Source organism: Mastigoproctus giganteus, chromosome 10, assembly GCF_048544385.1.
Source record: "Mastigoproctus giganteus isolate SK-2022 chromosome 10, ASM4854438v1, whole genome shotgun sequence".
Taxonomy (NCBI): Eukaryota; Metazoa; Arthropoda; class Arachnida; order Uropygi; family Thelyphonidae; genus Mastigoproctus; species Mastigoproctus giganteus.
This window is the reverse complement of record NC_143584.1, coordinates 107,302,675-107,323,344: the sequence shown is the minus strand read 5'-3', so window position 1 is coordinate 107,323,344 and position 20,670 is coordinate 107,302,675. Positions and strand designations below refer to the sequence as shown.

The 20,670-nt window shown below is 36.1% G+C and overlaps 1 protein-coding gene across 2 annotated transcripts in view; it reads right to left on the bottom strand.

Annotated features, from left to right (window-relative positions):
* The window catches only part of Tti1 (Telo2 interacting protein 1), a 600,292-nt gene that overhangs the window by 417,164 nt on the left and 162,458 nt on the right, over nucleotides 1–20,670 (bottom strand). For both annotated transcript variants that reach the window (XR_016547507.1, XM_090382195.1), the window contains exon 7: nucleotides 8,127–8,307. Coding sequence is in view for 1 of the 2 variants with exons in the window: in XM_090382195.1 (XP_090238321.1) it covers nucleotides 8,127–8,307 (181 nt within the window). In the remaining variant the exon portion in view is untranslated. The remainder of the gene's footprint in view (nucleotides 1–8,126; nucleotides 8,308–20,670) is intronic.

Here is a 20,670-nt window from a genome sequence, read left to right as displayed (position 1 = left end):
TTTCAGATGCTACAGCGGTATACAGGGGAAACCCTGGAGACTGCAATTAAACAAATACACCTTGACCTTGTCTCTATTCAATACAATTCTTGTTGAACAATTTTCTACTGACATGGCACACCTGTGCATCGAAACCACTGCCAAAGTGCTGGTTTGCTTCGCAGCCAAATCAGTTCAGCCCAATTTCATCACTGGGTTTCGCAACCTCCTTGAGAAATTCCTTCTTCAAACTCTTACCAGTCAAATAATACCATAACAAACACCACAATTACTCCACTGTAGGCAGATCAACTACCATGAATCTGGGAGCCACTACTGCCAAAGTCATCCAGACCTTTGAGAAAAGAAAAGAAATCACAATTGCATATATAAACACCCCAAGGATCAATGCCTTATTGCAGCGAGAGTGTTTCCATGTGTCAATAAAGCTTAGAACCATGCCACCAGGAGTGTATACCCCTGATGGGGTCACCCATGATGGACAAATTAAAGCTAAAACAGCAGCAGGAAGATCAGTTTAATGGCAGAGGGTTCTAAGAATCACTCTCAACAGACTGCCTTTAGACTTTTGACAATGGAATGCTTAACATTTGGTCTATGAGAAAGAACTTTTTTTTTTCCCCAATGAAGACACAACACAAGAGATATTAGAAACTATATTACTTAGTGCTGTGCATGGCTTGAAAGTGAGAAAATGAAAGAAGATACTTGTTGACATTAGACTTGAATTTTTGTTGGTTTTAATTTTCAGGAAGTATTCCAAAATAAAAACAAGTTGAAGGAATAAATAAGGAAGAAGAAAAGTTGATTCTGTAAGTTTGAAGTTGGACAGCAAAAGGATGCTGACTGATTGCGGCATGCGTTCGGACTGGTTTTGAAGAGAGAGTGGGAATTATAGAAGCCAATTCAGAACAGTTTCCATGGAAGTATCTAGAGAAAAGAAATGCAACAGAAATAGAACAACTATCAGACAGAGTGGAGACACTTTGTTAGAGATGGGTCATTATTTAATGAAACTGCACTCCTTTGAATGGAATCTAGAAGCCTGAAAGAGGTTTTAGGGGCTCAGCCCCAGGTGTAGAAACAATAATCCATGTTAGAACAGATTTGTAATTTGTATAGAGTGAGCAGCTGTTTGGAAGAAACAAGAAGACAAGAGCAAAAAATAAAACCCAGAATTCAAATGCAAAAGAAGCAATATTTGTGATGTGTTTATGCCAAGACAGATTAGAAGTCAGGGTAATCCCTAACAGAGATATGTGATCTTGTCTAGAAATCTGAGTATCGTCAAAGATAAGCAATGGAGCAGAAGAAACCTTATTCAAGATATAAGACAGAACTGAGTTTTAGAAGGACTGAAATCAACTAAGTTATCTTTGTCCCACTAAAAAATTACCTGGAGAGAGAGAGAGAGAGCAGCATTTAGGGAATTGATAGTGAATATCCAGGAAGTTGAAGCAGTTTATGCCAGGCAAGATTTCTGAAACTGGACAGTAGAATGCAACGTGCTGTCATGAGAAAAACTATGGATAGGATTTCCAGTCAATAGGTTGTTGTTGTTATTTGGTTTTTAGGAGCATTAGCAACTAAGGCCATATTGCTCCGGGAATATGCAGTGGTCATTCCCTGACCTTTCCGCATCCTCCGTATTTGGTGGTGACGGGCTCAAACCCCGGTCTAATCAAGAAGCGTGTGCAACACACGGCTGCTCCTTCCCACCTGGCTACAGAGGCGTTCCAGTCAATAGGAGAAGGTCATCAACATACAAGAGAAAAAAGAGTGGGAGAAAGAACTGAACCTTAAGGAACACCTGCACTGATGGAGATGTTAGAAGACTGAGAGCCATTTACCATCACTCACCACAGTGAGCAGTCAGACAGAAAATTGAATACCCAATAACAAAAAAAAAAAAAACAAAAAAAAAACAACTGTTTGAAAACCATAAGATAGAAGCTTATTTACAAGACCTTTATGCCAAACATGATCAAAAGCCTTTGTTAGGTCAAGAGCAACTGCTGGAGTTTCACCAAACTTTTCAATGGAATTTGTCCACAGATGAGTAACATAAGGCAGGACATCACCAGTGGATCGACACTGATGAAATCCATACTGGCGATCACTGATGAAATCCATACTGGCGATCACTGATGAGATGAACAATTTGTAGACAGCAAATCTATTAACTGCCAACTCTTAAGTTGGCAGTTAATAGATTTTCTCCATTACTTTGGAAAGAATAGAAGTGCAACAGGACAATAATTGGATCAAGGGGATTTGTCACCCTTTTTTAGGAATTGACTGGATGTGAGCAAATTTCCAAGCAGAAAGGAAAATGCCAGTCATAAAAGAAAGTGTAAAAAGGTGACACAGAACAGGAGTAAGCTCAGGAGCACAGATGTGAGAACAAGTGGAGAAATATCATCAGGAGCTGACACTTTCTTGGTATCAAGACCATTCAAAATTCTTCTGATATCATTTTGATTTGATGATGATGTAACCACATGAGGCACTGAAGGAGTGTACCGGGAATGGTAAAAGGTGGTTTACCAAGATTATCAATATACAAATTACAAGAAAAGTTGGTTGGTTGGTTGGTTTGGATTTTATTGGTGCATCAGCAACTAAGGCTATAATGTGCCATACAAGAAAAGTAGGTCAGCTTTATCTAAAACTAAGTTGGCAACAGAGGCATCCAGTTTTGACAGAGGTGGGAATGGAGAGAGGGCAAAAGCTGTGACCAACAGCTTTTGGCAAAAGATCAGAATGCCCGGACTACCATTTGAACAAGAAGCAAGTTTTCTACACTCGGCCTGTTCAAAATCTAGTTAGGACTATGAATAATAACTGCTTTACAATTGTTGTGAGCTTTGGTGTATGCATAAAATGAACCTGGAGATTTGGATACAAGCTAATTCCAATATGCAACATTCTTATCTTGAACAGCCTTAGCACATTTATTGGAAAAGTTTAGATAAAGGACAAGCTTTTAAGGAGGAATGTAGAATAAAGGATTTCATCCTTACATGAATAATCTCACTGACACGATCTGAACAAAAGTTGACCTCAAAAGATTTGAAACAGTAATCCAACCAAGGAAACAAAGAATATAAATCTCGCAGATCATCCCATTTTGCATTCTTGTAATGCCAAACAACACAAAGTTGGGAATGGTCATGAGAGAAAAGCTCCATTGGAGAAGAGATCCTCACCAAAGTTGTAACGTGAGGTGCCTAGATGACCACTCACCTCAACCATGTACTCAGAGGATTGTTTGTTAGAAAAAGATCATGAGCATTGGCTGTGTGGAGCATTCCTTCTAAAATACCTTTTTTTTTTAATTACTTCCCCCCTTCTAGTATTGTTTCATTGGTTTAGTTTATTTTCTCGCTCTACTGGTTCGCCATACTACGTTTTAATTTTGTTTTATTTTATGCAATGTTCATTATACATATTACATACAGTCACTCTCATTTTTGAGTTCATAAAATTATAAAAATGAGAAATTTCAAGAATTATATGAGCAGACACCCTGCTTACATATACAGGCAACCCCTGTATAACATGGTACTTCGACAACACGGTTTTGCTCTAACACGACTGATAAATTGCAGCATTTTTCTCGCACAACACAGTACTTACATAACATGGTTTCATGTTATGTAAGTACTTGAACTTGAGCTTGTTTGAGACCACATTGAACTTGAGCTTGTTTGAGACCACATTGAACTTGAGCTTGTTTGAGACCATAAAAAATTGTGACTTCGAAGCGTGTAGTTCATGACTTTTAAGGTTTTTGTAAGGTTATTTTGGCTTTTATGTGAGCATTTATAAACTTTTCCAGGTATGTATTACTAAACTTTGTTCTTAAGAACCGTACTGGAATAATTTCTTTGTTGTGAATTGAATTGAATTCCAGCACTAAATTGTGGAATTCCAGCACTAAGGAAAGTAAAAAAAAAGCACCGCTCAAAAGAAACTTTATTTCTCTAATCAAAGATACAGATTTTGGATCGTCTGAAAAAAAGTGGAAAGGTGTCATACGTTGCAAAATGTTTAAATTTAAATGAAGCAACAATCTGGACTATAAAGAAAATTAGAACTGCTGTTGCTGCAGGATCTTTCATTTCTGCAAATAAGACAGCTCATCCCCGAGCAGCAATAATTGAGAAAATGGAAAAAGCAATCGGTATTTGGATTGACGATAGCAGAAAAAAATGGATCCCATTAGACAGCAATGTAATTAAACAAAAGGCACTAAAATTTATAACCATTTAAAAGAAAATGGAGAATCTTTTGTTAATCTAGAGATTGTTGCCAGTAAAGGTTAGTTTGAGTAATTTAAAAACTGCTTCTCATTACATAACATAAGAATCAAGGGGAAAGTGCATCGGCTGATAATGAAGCTACCAAGAAGTATGCGGAGGAATTTCAAAAAATTATTAAAGAGCATGGATACACACCACATCAAGTTTTCAATGCCAATGAGACATGTCTTTGATGGAAAAAATGTCCAAAAGAATGTTTATTTCAAAAAAAGAGAAAACTGCATCAGGTCTTAAGACATCAAAAGATTGGGTAACGTCATTTATGTGCAGTAATGCATCACGAGATAACATGATAAAACCTATGCTATAGATCCTCAAATCCGTGTACAATGAAAGAGGTAAATAATGAGTTACCAGTATATTGGAAAGCAAATAAAAAAAGCTTGGATAACTGCTAATTTGTGGCAGTTGTGAAAAACTATTTAAAGGAAATCATCTAGATTCCAAAGTTTTATTACTATTGGATAATGCGATGTCCCTACCACCTAAATACAACTTATTTAATTCAACCATTAAATCAAGGCATGCATTATATCTACCTTTAAAACTCATTACGTAAGAAAATTGTTACAATATATTTTGGAAGAAATTGATTCTGAATCTATTGAAGTGATGGAGGCATGGAAACATTTTTCAGTTGCAAACTGTATTGGAATCATAGCTTTATCGCTCAAAGAAGTAAAACCATCAACCTTAAATGAGTGTTGGAAAAACGTATAGCCAGAGTCAGTTCATTCAGGAAATATGGTCGAACCAGCAGAACACAGAATGGGTGCAATGGGTGCCATCCCCTCCTACCGACTTAGCAAGTCAGTAGGATGGGGATGGTTTTGATGATATGACTACTGAAGACATTCAAGAATTACTGACAAAAAAAGAGGCTGGCAAAGTCGATTTAGTGGAAATGGCAACGGAGGTAAACCAAATTAAATCAGAGGATGATAGCACAGATGAAAATTCTGAAGTTCCTAATTTTACACTAAAACGCATGTGGGAAGGCATAAACTTAGCCAAGCAATTAGAATCTTATTTTTTTGAATGCAGATCCTTCGACTGAAAGGAGCACAAAGTTCAAAAGGGAGCTTCAAAAATGCTTAGCTCATTACCATGAAATTTACAAAAGATCTATCAAGCAAAACCAACAAATCCAGATTACAGATTTTTAAAGAAAGCAGAGGATACACGAAATCTTGATGCTGCAAAAGAAAGTGAGAAAGTGAAGATATTCTGAAACAGAGAAAACATTCTTGTTTGACTGTGCTTAGCAGCAAGGAATAGGAAGAAAATTAAATGAACTTATGTTACTGACATATATGCATCATTTTTATTAAAAATAGTAATAACTAAACAAGTTATTACTATTTTTAATAAAAATTGTTTCCAATTGTTATAAAAAAAAAATGGTGTATTTTTGTTAGCTTTTGGAAAGTAACCTTCTTTTTGGGTTCTTATTCCAGCATAATGCAGTTTCACACTACATGAGATTTTATAGGAACCTAATTACCATGTTATGCGGGGCTACCTGTATTAGCAAAAATGGCAAAAAAAAAAACCGCACGCAAGTGCACGTGCATGTTTTTTTCAGAGAGATGTTTGTCTAATTTTCATAAAATCAGACAAATGCAAATAATTTATTGTCATTTTTCCTTGTAGAAGATCTGCAATCTCATTATGGATTTAAAATAAACTTTATGGATGATTTGAAGAAAATCCACATATGGGGTACCAATGGGCGGTTCCATAAGTGGACATCTCTCCAAATTTTACCTCCTGGAAATAGAAAACCACACCATTTCCAAGTACTCTTCCCCATCCCTTAAATTTTATGGAAGGTACATAGATGATTGTCTGCTTATAGGCAAACCACACACCATAAATACCATCTTCCATGAGTTGAATAATGTAGATGATCGGCTACAATTCACAACTGAAAATGAAGAAAACAACAGGATCAACTTCCTAAATTTCACATTAACAAGAAATGCCACCAAAATCAACATAAAAATATACCACAAACCCACCAACGTAGCTATCAAAATACATTTTGATAGCTACGGCTCCCTCTCTCACAAAAAAATCGATCCTAATAGCCCAGTTCAACAATGTTTTCAGGTATTCATCTACTGAGGATGAATGCAAAAAGGAGATCGAAACACTTAAGAATAGATTTTCCAACCACGGTTACCCAAAATGGCTCATAAACAGCGCCTTAAATACAGCCAAAAAAAGCAGTAAAGAAAATCCAAAATGAAAAGAGTCAAAAAACAATGGATAGGGCTCCCATACATTGAAACGTACCAACAACCATTGAAAAAGATCTTCAAAGATTCCGGAGTAAATCTAGGCTTTGGCAGCTCCAAGAAACTATGGACATACCTAAAAGCTCAGCTATCAACAAAAAAAAACAATCGATTTCAAACAGTAAACAAACGTGGTTTATGCAATCCCCTGCACGCCAGATTGCGATTGCATATATATATATAGGCAGCATAAGAACATCGCTACATACAAGAATCCAAAAACATAAAAGCAGTTTAAAAGTAACCGCAAATAACAAAAAAAAAAACAGACCGAATGGAAAAAAATTAGTTCCAAATTGGTAACTCACCACTTAGACACAAGACATTACCCCTCCTTTGAAAATGAGATAATAATTGACAAACAAGACACAAAATTTAAATTAGAAACCAGTGAGACACTAGCAATGAGATAAACAAACAGATCAATAAACATACATAGACTAATAAGAATCTCTGAAGAATGGGACCTAAAACAAATATCCTTTAACGACAGAACATACCCCCCCCCAAATCCAGGATCTCTACAAACGGGGACGAGTAGTCACACACCCGGATTTCCGAGTGAAACCTCTTTCTTTCCCTTTCCTACCTTTTCTTCGCCAAAAAAACCTAAAATTGTCAAATTCCCAAACTGTAAGTGTAATGCGATGAGGTGGGAAATTATTCCTTTCCCCCCACCCTACTTCACCCTTTCCAACTACTCATCCCCCCCCCTCCCACACACACACACACCACGCTTTTGAAATACGGCAATGGAACATGCCCGGGATATAAAAGATAGCCTCGACACATATTCACCCTCCATTGAAGATGGTATTAACAAAAAGCCCCCATCAGGCTTCAGGACATCATCTCCCTTTATGCCAACAATTATTCCCCATGCAGGGATTTAGGACAAAAGCTGGCTTTTTCCTTCATCCTCCTTCCATATAATTGCAATTTCAACCTTCTGAATTACACCTCTCCCAGATGCAGCCATCCCTGAAGAAAACCCAGGTAAGAGTATTCTTCTGCCTTTAAATAAAATACATAATATTCTTAAATTTAATATTCCTTAAAATTTCCAAAAATAGCCTATACTACCCTTTTCAAAAAATCCACAAAGTTTATTTTAAGTCCATAATGAGATCACAGATCCTCTACAAGGAAAAATTACAATAAATTATTAGCATTTGTCTGATTTTACGAAAATTAGCAGGTCTCAACTACTCAAGTTGTCTATCCAACTTGAGTAGTCTTGTAAAATGTGTAAATTATAGGAATGGTTAGACAAATGCCTCGACTGGATAGCAGGAGAGGTTTTTTTTAGACCAATACTTAATGACTTTATTAACTGGCATAAGTTCTTTATTTGAATCAGGGAAGCATTCATATTTTTGTAATAAGAATGGCTAAGAAACACTGCCAAATGACTTTAAACATAAGAAAATTTATCTCACATTAAGCTACATCAAACAGCCTTATCAAAAATATTAACAGTATAAAGAATAAAACTATGTACCTTGTGCATTTGAAAAGCATGGTTTCTGCCCATTCTACCAATGCAAATCTGACTTTCCAATTATCATTTGTTATCTGATTTGTTATCCTCTCTATTAAGATAAACAACTTACTAGAGGTATCCTTCACCCACTCCTGACTGTAAATGACAAAAGGCGCATTTGGTGCTTTAGTTTTCATAACTGAAATTTACATAAAAAACTCTCTTAGCTATTTGAGAACACAAATATTTAATTACATTTAATTACAAAAATAATTGCAAAATATTATCCAAAGGAAAACTTATAGTGTCTATTTTTGTTAAACATAAAAATTTATAAAATTTCATCATTACTGAAAAAAAAAAAAAAAAAAAGAAGTTATTTGGCCTCTTCATCATTGTATTACTTATCAAGTGTGTTATAGGAATTACAGTGAGAAGCAGTTACAGGTTGTTATACATTGATGATAATTACCTGCCTATAATATAATTTCAAGCATTTCTGCTGCAGGTCACACTGAGATCTTCATAGAAACTGGAAGGTTGTACACAAAGGCAAATTTACCACTCCAAAAAGCAAATAAGTTATAATTCAAATAATGATATATAGTTTAGCATAATGCACTCTGAAGATGTAGCACACTCTTTTTCATGTGTGCTTTTCAAATTATAATATAAAGTGTGGCAATAAAGTTCCCAGAATGGTTGCAATAAAAAGAACACAAAGTGAAGGAGCTCAGAAATGGTTTTATTTTTATTCAAAGTAATCACCACCTGACTGAATGCACTTATTACACCATTATAAAAGTTCCTGAAGGAGTCAGTGAAGGCATCCAAAGAGATAATGTTCAGTTCAGCGATTATTTTGATTAATATCCTCAACATCCCGAACTCTCTTTCTTTGAGGGCAGTTTTCACCTTGGGAAAGAGAAAAAAATCGACAAATATTTTTAAAAGGCACAAATACAAAATTTCATTAAAATCTGTCCATTGGGAATGGACGAAATGGGAATGGAGAAATGGATGGATAGACAGATGGACATGACAATAGGCATATATGCACATATATACAGTCAGACCTCTCTTTAACAAACTTCCATATAGCAAATTTTTCGATTTAGCAAATTTCTTTCATTTCCCCTTGGTCATTACATTGAAAATAGTTTCCATACAGCAAACTGATTTCGAGAAATCTATGTACACATTGTTTGCACCTCTGGCCTTTAGGCAATAGAGCTGATGCTGTAGAAAGAAAAATTAAAAGCTAAATGGATTAATTCTTAAGGGCATGAATTTAGAGCTAAAACATTCTAGAATTTAGTGGTACCTGTAAAACCTATACAACTGCCTCTACTATACATCACGCTGGTTAACTGTATCTATGTGTCCACAGCCATTGGCAAAGATTAAGACATATTCCTGATGCAGACGTTGGCTCTGGTCACTATGCTTCCTAATGTAAATACCCTATTAGAGAATTAGGAGAAGGTGATTTTCCTTTATCCTGAAAATTCATCTCTTGTTTTGCAGAAATGAGTCATTCACACTTTCACTAAATTTCACCTGTCTCTGTTTACATGGTAGATACAAGTGGTCCCTAAATCAGTTTTGTTTTAGCTGCTGTGAAAGTAATATTACAATATGTAAGAGTAGCTTCTTGAGTGTTGGCTGGTTGTTGTGGGGGTTTGATGGCACATAAGCTGCTTTGGCTATACTCCTCTGTGAGTATAGTGGGGAAAAGTGGAAGTGCTTAAGAGATTGGGGCATGAAAAAAAAAAGAAATCACTTTTAAAATTTGATATCCCTGCCAGTAGTGTATCAACCATTCTGAAAAACTGTGTTTCGATTCTCAAACTGTTTGAGGAAATGGGATCCAGTCGGAAGCAAGCGAAATTATGCCTGTGTTAAGATGTAGATGAAGCCGTTTTTAAGTGGGTAAAGTTGATTCGAGACCAAAACATGCTGATATCAGGGCCAATAATAAAAAAAAAAAAAAAAAGGCTATGACGCCTCTTTTCTGGGACATAAGGCAAACATTCCAAGCCAGTTCTGATTCGCTGGACAAATGTAAAAAGTGGCATGGCTGGCTTACTCGAAAAAAGTTATTTCTGATGAAAGTGGAGTCGTAATTGAAAAAGACTGTACCCATTGGAAAGGAAGTTTTGAAAAAAATTATGGAGGACTGCAAGCCCAAAGATATATTCAACATTAATTAAACAGGTCTATTTTTTAAATGTCTGCCGAACAAGACAGTGACTTTTAAAGGTGATGAATGTTTAGGTGGTAAAAACATTAAGGAGAGAATTACAGTCTTGGTTGGTGCAAATATGGCTGGTAATGAAAAACTGAAGCTTTTGGTAATAGGAAAAGCAAACCCCAATGTTTTAAAGGTGTAAAGTTGTTAGAGTTGGACTACAACTACAACAAAAAATCTTGGATGACAAGTGACATTTCTGAACAGTGGATTTTAAATTGTGATACAAAGATGATGAAATAAAATAGAAAACTCATGCTGATTATTGACAACTGCCCTGTCCACCTTCACTCAGTATTTTCAAAACTTACAAATGGGAAGTTTGTTTTCTGCCCTCTGAATATCTCATCTAAACTGCAGACAATGGACCAAGGTATTATTAAAAATTTGAAAATGCACTACTGAAGCGAAGGTGAATACCAAAAAAAATTATACTGCGAATAGAAACCAACCAACAGATAGATTCTGTTATGGATTTGTGGATGTGCATATAAGAGTTGGCAAAAATGTGGAGTCAAAGTGTGACGGAAACAACAATTAAGAATTGTTTCGCAAAAGTAGGTTTTACTAAAACACCAATTAACAGCGATCTGAGGGATGAACTACTACAAGTTATTGAGAATCTTGGGAAGAACTCAAGATGAACTCAACAAGGGAGAACTAGTGACAATATTGATAACGAGTTGGATGCAAATGAGGGAAAAGAAGGAAATGAGGACAATATAAACCTTTAAAACATGAAATGTTAGCATCATTTGAAACTTTGTGACAAGGCCTTCAGTGTGAAGAAAATGTGCCAGAAAATATATCTGAATGTTTTTAAACAAATGCAAACATTTTTATGAACAATGTACAGTAAAATCCAGCATACAACAAAAAATAACCAAATATCTTACAAAATAATTCTTAAAACTATACTAATATATTGTGCACATCGTGTAAGGAGTTGTTTCTTAATATTTATGCATTAGTTGTTTTAAAGTATTAGAAAATTCAAAAATTGTAGATCTCTTAAAGTACCATTTATAACTGACACAATATAATAGCATAGCTTAATTGAATTTATTATGGTACTCACCTTTTTATAATCTGCATTGATGTTAGAATAAAATGGATGATAATTTTAAATTTAAGTTAGCGTGAATAAGTTAGGATTTAAAAACAGAATTAAAATATGGGCAAGGAAGTAGACGTGCACATCTTCGTCCTTGGTTGTCAATGTTGAAATTGGAACAATTGAAGTTATATGGTTGGAAACAGAAGGCAAATAGCCATAACAAGTGGCTTTCGTTTTACACGTCGTCTCCAGTTGGCAATGGTAGAATGAGAGTGAACATGTGTATTTAAGACGACTAAGTTCCTGTTATACTCCTGGATACACATGGGAATCTCAGGTGCATGAGATTCCAGACCAGTGCTATGTTATAGGGTAGTTTGGAATTTAATACTTGGAGAGTGGAATGGCAGCGAAACCATTCTATAACTAGGGCTTCATATTGGAAAATTTTAAAACTGATTTTAATTTGATAATAGGAATGGCTGAATCTACTAAGGGGGTGTGGTTGTGGGATTGAACATGTGTTGCTAATTCGGTATTGGACTGTCCCATCCTAAAGCTATTGTAGTGGTAGTACGCATGTGTGTTTGATGTTTTAATAGAACCGTATTTTGTGGTGGTGCTACCAATGTAGCAAGCATTACAGTTATGTTGACATTTTATTAAGTAGACAATATTATTCATGTCACTTCTTTATATGAGTTGAATAATGAACCTAGTTTATTATAAGATGAGAATGTAAGGGTGATATCGATACCTTTGAATAAACGGCGGAATTGATTGGCAAAATTACTATGGTAAGGGAGGATAATATGTGAATTATTATTGGAAATGTGTTTGGGTGGGTTGTTAATATTATTTTGGACTGTGATAATAGTTTGTTTGATTAATTGAATAGGATATTTCTTAGATATGAATTAACTTGTAAGATATTGAAGTTCATTATTAAGGTCGTAATGTGTGGAACTGTATTTTATAGCATTGTAAATTTGATTATAAAGGACTGCTTTTTTTGTGTTAAGGGGATGATGTGATTCAAAGTGTAAGTATTTGCCCGTGTGAGTATTTGTTCTAAAAATTTGTGTTCCTGGTTTTATATCGCTTCTGTATATAGTCAGGTTTAGAAAATTAATTTGTCCATTTTCTTCTAATTCCAGGGTATATTTTAATCTATTATGCATGGAATTAAATTTAATGAAAAGATCATTTATTGTGGATTTGTGCCCTATTAAGAGGATATCCTCAGCGTATCGTATAAAAATAATTTAATATCTGGGGGGGGGGGGTATGGTTGTAATATATCATTTTCTACGGAGGCTAGGTAAAGCCACAATTAAGTAAATCCATAAAAAGACACACACACAATTACCACATTAATGACATGAATAATATTGTCTACTTAATAAAATGTCAACATAACTGTAATGCTTGCTATATTGGTAGCACCACCAAAAATACGGTTCTATCAAAACATCAAACACACGTGCGTACTACCACTAGAATAGCTTTAGGACGGGACAGTCCAATACTGAATTAGCAACACACGTTCAATCCCATAACCAAACCCCCTTAGTAGATTCAGCCATTCCTATTATCAAATTAAAATCCAGTTTTAAAATTTTCCAATATGAAGCCCTAGTTATAGAATGGTTTCGCCGCCATTCCACTCTCCAAGTATTAAATTCCAAACTACCCTATAACATAGCACCGGTCTGGAATCTCATGCACCTGAGATTTCCACATGTGTATCCAGGAGCATTACGGGAACTTAGTCTTCTTAAATACACGCATTCACTCTCATTCTACCATTGCCAACTGAAGACGACGTGTAAAACGAAAGCCACTTGTTATGGCTATTGGCCTTCTGTTTCCAATCATATAACTTCAACTATTCCAATTTCAACGCTGACAGCCAAGGACGAAGATGTGCACTTCTACTTCCTTGCGCATATTTTAATTCTGTTTTTAAATTCTAACTTATTCACGCTAACTTAAATTTAAAATTATCATCCATTTTATTCTAACATCAATGCAAATTATGTTGTTGTGTGGGATTTATTGGCGCAAGGGCTACTATGGCCAAATTGCGCCTGCTACTTTCGAAAATTCATCAATACATTATAGATGGGTCTAGAAGTGGTTGTATACATTGATCATTTTCAGATAAATAAACAATTCTGATAAATTGGCATTATCTCCTAGTATATTTAGTTGCAGTGGTTTTTGTGAATTCAGTAGGGATCTGAAATATGCAATTCTAGCTGAATGGTAACGTGGACACTCAATTATAATATGCTTCACGGTAAGTGTGGTACTACAAAGCGAGCAAAGTGGAGGATCTTCACCTAGCAGTAAAAATAAGTGTGTTAGATGTGTATGGCCAATTCATGCTCTAGCAAGCACAACCTCTTCTTGCCTATTTAATCGGGAACTGGATTTCCAAAGCTGTGGATTCTGTTTATTTGAAGGAGCTTATCTGTTTGGTGATGCCACATTTCAGACCATATCTCAGTGCATATCTGCCGTATGATTAGTTTGTAGTCGGAATATGGACCCGGGATGTAATTGAAACAAGTAGGGTGTTTTGCTGCTTCATCTGCATGCTCGTTTCCTCTAATACCAACATGGCTGGGTATCCAGCAAAACGTGACGGTTTGCTTATTTTCACTGAGGTGATATAACTGAGATCTAATTTGTGGGATAAGTGGATGGAAATTTTGTGATCTATTCCGTAGGACATTGACAGCACTTAAAAAAGTCAGTGTATATTATGATCTGGGTGTTTAGATGATCGTTAAGGATATTTAAAGCCATTTTGATTGCATACAGTTCAGTAAAAACACTGCATTCAAGTGGTAACTGGACAGAAACAGTGGTTGCAGGACTGATAACTCTAACTCCTACGGATATATCAGTTTTGGAGCCATCTGTATATATTTGGAGACTGCGAGCATTGGCCAATGCATGAGCCGCATGTAACTGTCTAATATTGTTGTTCGATAGGAAATATTCCCACTGAAGGAAATAGTTATTGCAAAGAGGTGTATACATTGCCCATGGTGCTTGTACTGCATCTGCAGCTTGAGATATATTTCCAAGATAGATGCCCCAGTCTTCTGTTAACTCTTGTAGCCGGAAACCTGCAGGTTTATTTTCATTGGGTTTGTTTCTGTATAAGTTTACCCACTGAGGTTCAAAGAGATATGTCCAGATGGGGTGAGAAGGGAGGCTACGTAATTTGGCTGCATAGCTAAGAAGCAATACTTTTTTCCTGAGATTTAGTGGAGGCTCATTGGCATCTATATACAAACTTTGTACTGGGGACGTCTTCTTAAAAGCTCTGGAGGCAATCCTGAGAGCACTATGTTGGACTGGATTGAGCCAAGCCAAAGCTGCCTTACGTGCAGAATCATAAACTGGAGCTCCATAGTCCAGACGAAATCTTATTAAGGTTCGATATAGATGCAGAAGCGTGAAGCAATCGGCTCCCCATGCCATGGAAGAGATAACTTTGAGGATATTCATCTTTTTCATGCACTGCGTCCGTAATTGCCTTATATGCGCTAGAAAAGTAAGTTTAGTGTCAAGTACTAGTCCCAAGAACCAGATATTGTTGCTAAGTGGTATTTGTTGGATTCCTAACCTTAGTTCAGGATCTGGATGCAGCTGACGCTTCTTGCTTCTTCTTGGATAACAGTTGTTTTTGTTGCAGAGAGGCGATAGCCATTATGAGATGCCCATGATTGTATTTTGTTTATTGAGAGCTGCAATTGACGCTCGATTGAGCGCATATTTTGTGAGTGGCAGGATATTGTAAGATCGTCTGCATATAGATAGGTGTCAACATTAACTGGAATGTTCTCTGTTGCACTGTTTAGCTTAACTGCAAAGAGCGTTGCACTAAGAACTGAACCTTGTGGGACCCCCCCCCCCCTTCTTCTTGGACAAATGTGTGGGATAGAGAATTACAGTAACACACTTGAAAGGTTCTGTTTTGTAGAAAGCTCTGTATGATTAGTGGTAGCTGACACCGGATGTTTCATACAGATTTTGAAGAATGCCATAGCGCCAGGTAGTATCAAAGACTTTCTCTATATCCAGACAGACCATGACAAGATGTTCTTTACGGATAAAAGCATTCCGTATGTTGGATTCTGCCTTGATCATAAGATCTAGAGTTGACCGATTTTTTCTAAAACCGTACGGTTCCTGTTCATTATCAAATGAGATTCTAAGTACCATACTAATCGAGTGTGAATCATTTTTTCTAATGTTTTTACCAAGGCAACTACTAAGAGATATTGGCCGATAGTTTTGTGGATTTAATTGATCCTTTCCAGGTTTAGCAAAGACTTGGACTATTGAGTGGCGCCAAGAAAGAGGGTAGCAGCCTTCAGAGAATATCCGGTTGGCATATATCATGAGTTCAGAGCTTTCTTCTTTAGGTGTTTGAGCATGATACAGTGTATCTCATCAGACCCTGGTGCGCCATTAGCTGACCTATTTAAGGAGCTCTCTAGTTCGAGTAGTGTAAAAGGTCGATTATATGGAAGAGATGCCGTTGTTTTAAAGGTAAGCTTATGCTTTTCTGCATTGGCTTTTATCTGTTTAAAGGCTGACTCATATGCAGATGTGGGAGATTTCAGAAAAGGATTCGGCTAGGGCGTTTGCAATTTCTATTGCAGAGGAGTAATCTTTACTCTTCTAACTTATAATAGGTGTTGATTCTGGGTGGGATTTACCATTCAGCTTTTTAATTTTGTTCCAGATTTTTCTGCTCTCTGTATTTTTATTAATGGTGGAAGCAAACCGGATCCAAGAATCTTTTTTCGCTTTTTTCTGCACATAACGTGCCTTAGCTTTACGTTTCTTAAAATTTACCAGGTTGTCAGCTGTTGGGTTCTTGCGAAATAGATTCCATGCTTTATTCTGTTTTTTTTTTGGTATCACAGCATGCATCATTCCACCAGACATTGGCATGTCTATGACGACCAACTCTGGTTTTGGGCATAGAGCAAGTTGCAGCTGTTTTATCTGTGCAGTAATGTGGTCAGTAACATCATCTATAGGCTGGCTTTTGATGACTTGATCATCAAAGAAAATTGCATTGGTGAACTTGTTCCAATCTGCCTTGTTAAATTTCCATTTTATGTGGCTGGTTATATGTGAGGTTCTATGTGTTTCCAACTGATCAGATAATGATCACTATTCAGTGGGTTACTTAAAACTAACCACTGAATAAGTGGGAACAGTTTTGGAGAACATATTGATAGATCTATGGCAGTAGATACTCCGGTGGGAAAGTGGAAATATGTGTTAGCACCAGTATTTAATAATGTGAGATTCTGATTTTCAAGAACTGTTTCAATGAGTTTTCCTCGTTTGTCTATCTTAGGAGATCCCCACATAGGATGGTGCCCATTGAAATCCCCTAGCAGAATGAAAGGAGATGGAAGCTGCTTTATAAAATCCTCCAGCTCTTTTATAGTAAATTCTTTGTTTGGGGAGAGGTACACAGAGACTACGGTTAGCATAAAACTGAAAACAGTACGTACTGCTACAGCCTCTAATGTGGTCTGTAGAGGGATTTGTTTGGTAGGAACCTTGTCGTCAATAAGTATGGCTACGCCTCCTCTTGTTGAATTAGTGCTGCTTCTGCCTTGTTGGTAGATACTATAGTTTTTGATCACTGGAGTCACTTGTGGAGTTACATTGGTTTCTTGCAGGCAGATGATAACTGGATTATGCTGTTTGATGAGATCATAAATGTCAAAAATATTGCTTTGTAGACCTCTACAGTTCCATTATATAATGTTCTGCATTATTTAGTTTTAGAGGTTGTAAATGGTTCTGTCTGTTTTTTGTATCCAGCCTGTTTGAATCGATCTAGTTTCATCCTTCCTTTTTTCCGGAAGGCAGGACGCCCAGTGTACATGTTGTCTTCTGCGTGTAAATCTAAAATGGCTTCTTCTTGCAGGGTACCAGGATCTATATCTATATTTCTTTGGTTGGTCTGCAGTGTTTGACGCTGATGCTTTCAATTTTGTAGTTTCTGGCAAAGTATCATTTGCAGTTGGTGGTACTGTTAGCAGAGTATTGCTAGTGCAAGTTACTTTATATTGTTCTGTAGATGGTGGTTGTGGGGACGAAAGCACTGATCGAGCCCAATCAGCAATTGAAATGGATGGGGATACTGTGACTGCTGTTTGTGTACCAGTTGATTGATATTTTTTGGTTGCTGCAGCATAGGTAACTTTTGGCATGTTGAGCGTAACCTGCTTCTTAGCTTCTTGGTAAGTGACCTTTTTTTCAACTTTGTATTTTTGGATGTTTTTTCCTAACCTCCAGAGTTCACGTGCTTTTGAATACGCTGGGTGCTGGCCTTTACAATTTGGACATTGTGGCGTTTCTGCAGTGCAGTCCGTTTGTGAATGGGCTTTAGAGCCGCAGTTCGGGGGCAGGTAGAGTCCCCTCGACATACTGTTTGTGAGTGTCCAAATTTTTGACATTTGAAACATCTGATTGGATTGGGAATGTAGGGACGTACTCGGCAGTTAAGGTATCCGGCTTTCACACATGATGGTAAGCTTGGTGTACTGAACGTTAGAATGATGTTCCTAGTGGGAACAAGTTCAGCATCTTTTTTTAACATTATTCGTTTGGCTTGAACAACTTTTTTCTCTTGTAATTCTTCTACTATCTCATCTTCAGCGACATTCATCAGATCCCACTCTGCTATTACTCCTCTGGAGCTATTTAATGTGGCATGAGGGGTGACCTGTACAGGTATTCCGCCAAAAGTTGACAATTTCAGTAGAGCCTGGGAATGCTGGTGTTTAGTTGTTTCAACTAATAGATCTCCAGAACGTAATCTTTTCATCATTTTTGGTGAACCAGCCACACTTTCTAAACATTTCTGAATTAGAAATGGTGAACGGGCACTCATAGGTTTGGATGAAAGAGAATGCAATATGAGGAATGATGGATATTCCTGTTCATTCTCATTTTTGCGTAGTCTCTTAGATTGGGATGCGTCACGTTCGGTTTCATTAATGTCATGATATGAGCGTCTGGGCTGAAGTGCTGGGTAGTTGTCGCAATCCATGGTTGCTCCTTTTTGCCTCGGAGGATAACTTTTCCCCCAGGTTACCGGCCCCACCACGTGGAGGCAGGAGCGGTGCCACCAGTGACCAAGCGAGAAGAGATTAGTGGTTAGTGTGTTATGTAGGTTAGTTCTATATACAGGAAGAAGAAAGGTACCTTTCCTTTCTTTTGAAAAGCTTACTTCTTTATTGAGAAGAGCAGAAAAGAAATAATAAGTATGCTATTATATTGTGTCAGTATTAGAAAATTTATTCATTCTCACTTATTTCTGATTTATTCCCATTTTTAACTATATTTCTGAATGTTGAATTACAGTACTTTTCATTGTTCAAAAGGTCATATTTATAAAGATTTTTTTCAAACAAACAATTGATTTCATTATATAGAGGTCTGACTGTATATATATATATATGGGCAAATACTCCTAAAAATGATTAAAATTGGAAGAAAAATAAATTGAATAAAAGGCCAAGGCAATATACTGGACATAAATAAATGATTTCATTAATCCCATTTACAAATTAATAAATGGGATTATGAAAACTGGGGGATGGAGGACAAACTATATCAAAGGCAAAGCTGAACTGAAACTAATGCAGAGCTGAAAAGCTATTGGCATTTTACAGCATAAGACTGGATAAATTCTCTATACCAAGAATATACCTGCTGAAATTGACATCCGCAGCACATTTCAAAGGTCACAAATACAGTAAACCCTTGATTTAACAGACTAATATGGAAGAAGGGGGTGTCTGTTAATACCAAAAGTTTGTTAAATCGAATGTAACATGGGATGGGGGCATTTTTTTTGTTCTTAATGTAAAAAAAAAAAAAACTTTAATACAATATACAGTACTGTACAATATAAAATTATGTTGCAATTTTGCCTTTGATTTACAGATATCAGAAACAGTTTGTTTTTTTACGCCATAAATTTCACTAACACGTGCTACTGAGACGCCTTGTTCTAATTTCTCAATTAGCTCTAATTTCTGTGCCACATTTAAGTTAACACGCTTTCTTATTACTCTCCTCTATCACATGATGCCATTTTAAATTATAAGGATTACAAAATTATTTAATAAATAAAGTCACAATTCAGAAATCACAGAAACACTCTGTATACAACCTGACCGCATGATAGCTTGAGGCAGACTAAGACCGAAACAAAGCGAGTCGACAAACCTGCAGTTGAGTGTCCTGAGCGCCATTCAGCTCACAAGTCACCGCCTGCTCTTATCTGTAATCCGGGAAAACAGCTATTTGAACACGTTTTCAGAAAGAATAATTGATTATAACTGAATAACTGAATTTGATTATAAAAATAGGTAATTATCAAAACAATAATGGAAATAGGTAATTATTATTCATTTTTAATTAATAATAAGTTATTAATTAAAAAGTTTTGTTTTAATTTGTATAACCTAAAAAAAAATATGGTCGAGATATGTACATTACTGTATTATTTGTGCATTACTGCATTTGTCCGGTCTGTTAAATCCGAAATCCATTATATCGGGGTCCATTAAATCGAGGGTTTACTGTACTACCAAAACAATTTAGGTATACACTATTTCAATGTGTAAACCAGATTTCAGAGTCTTTTATTACGTTTTTCAGTTATTTTTTTTATTGTATGTGTGTTGGAAAAATTGTCAGTTGTGCACATAGCAAAGCACAAACTAAGTTTGATACGAAATCCAATGATCTCATACTGTAATCACCAGAGTTATCTTGTTATTAACCTGTACTTCAATGAATAAGGAGGTTGTCAGCTCAAGCACAAATAGTGCCACAGAAAATGCACAGTCCATTGAGAACTGCAGTACCCATTAATAATTAATTCACTATGTTTATAGTCACAATGACTGCAAACATAATAATAAATGGACATTTATTATTTAGAAGTTTATGAAATACACAGTGAAGGTTTTAGGCTCTTGAATATGCAAAGTTTTAAATCTAAACTTCATTGAAGTTTTTTTTTTTTTTTTTTTTTTTTGCAATTAGTTCCCTGTGATAAGAAGCACTTTTGTTTTACTATTCTGACTGAAGTTTTCAACAAAAAGGTACTATCCAGTAGCATATAATGACTTAGTTCTTTACTTTCTATCTTAATTACCCAATTCTCAACTTAGTGAGAACTGCAA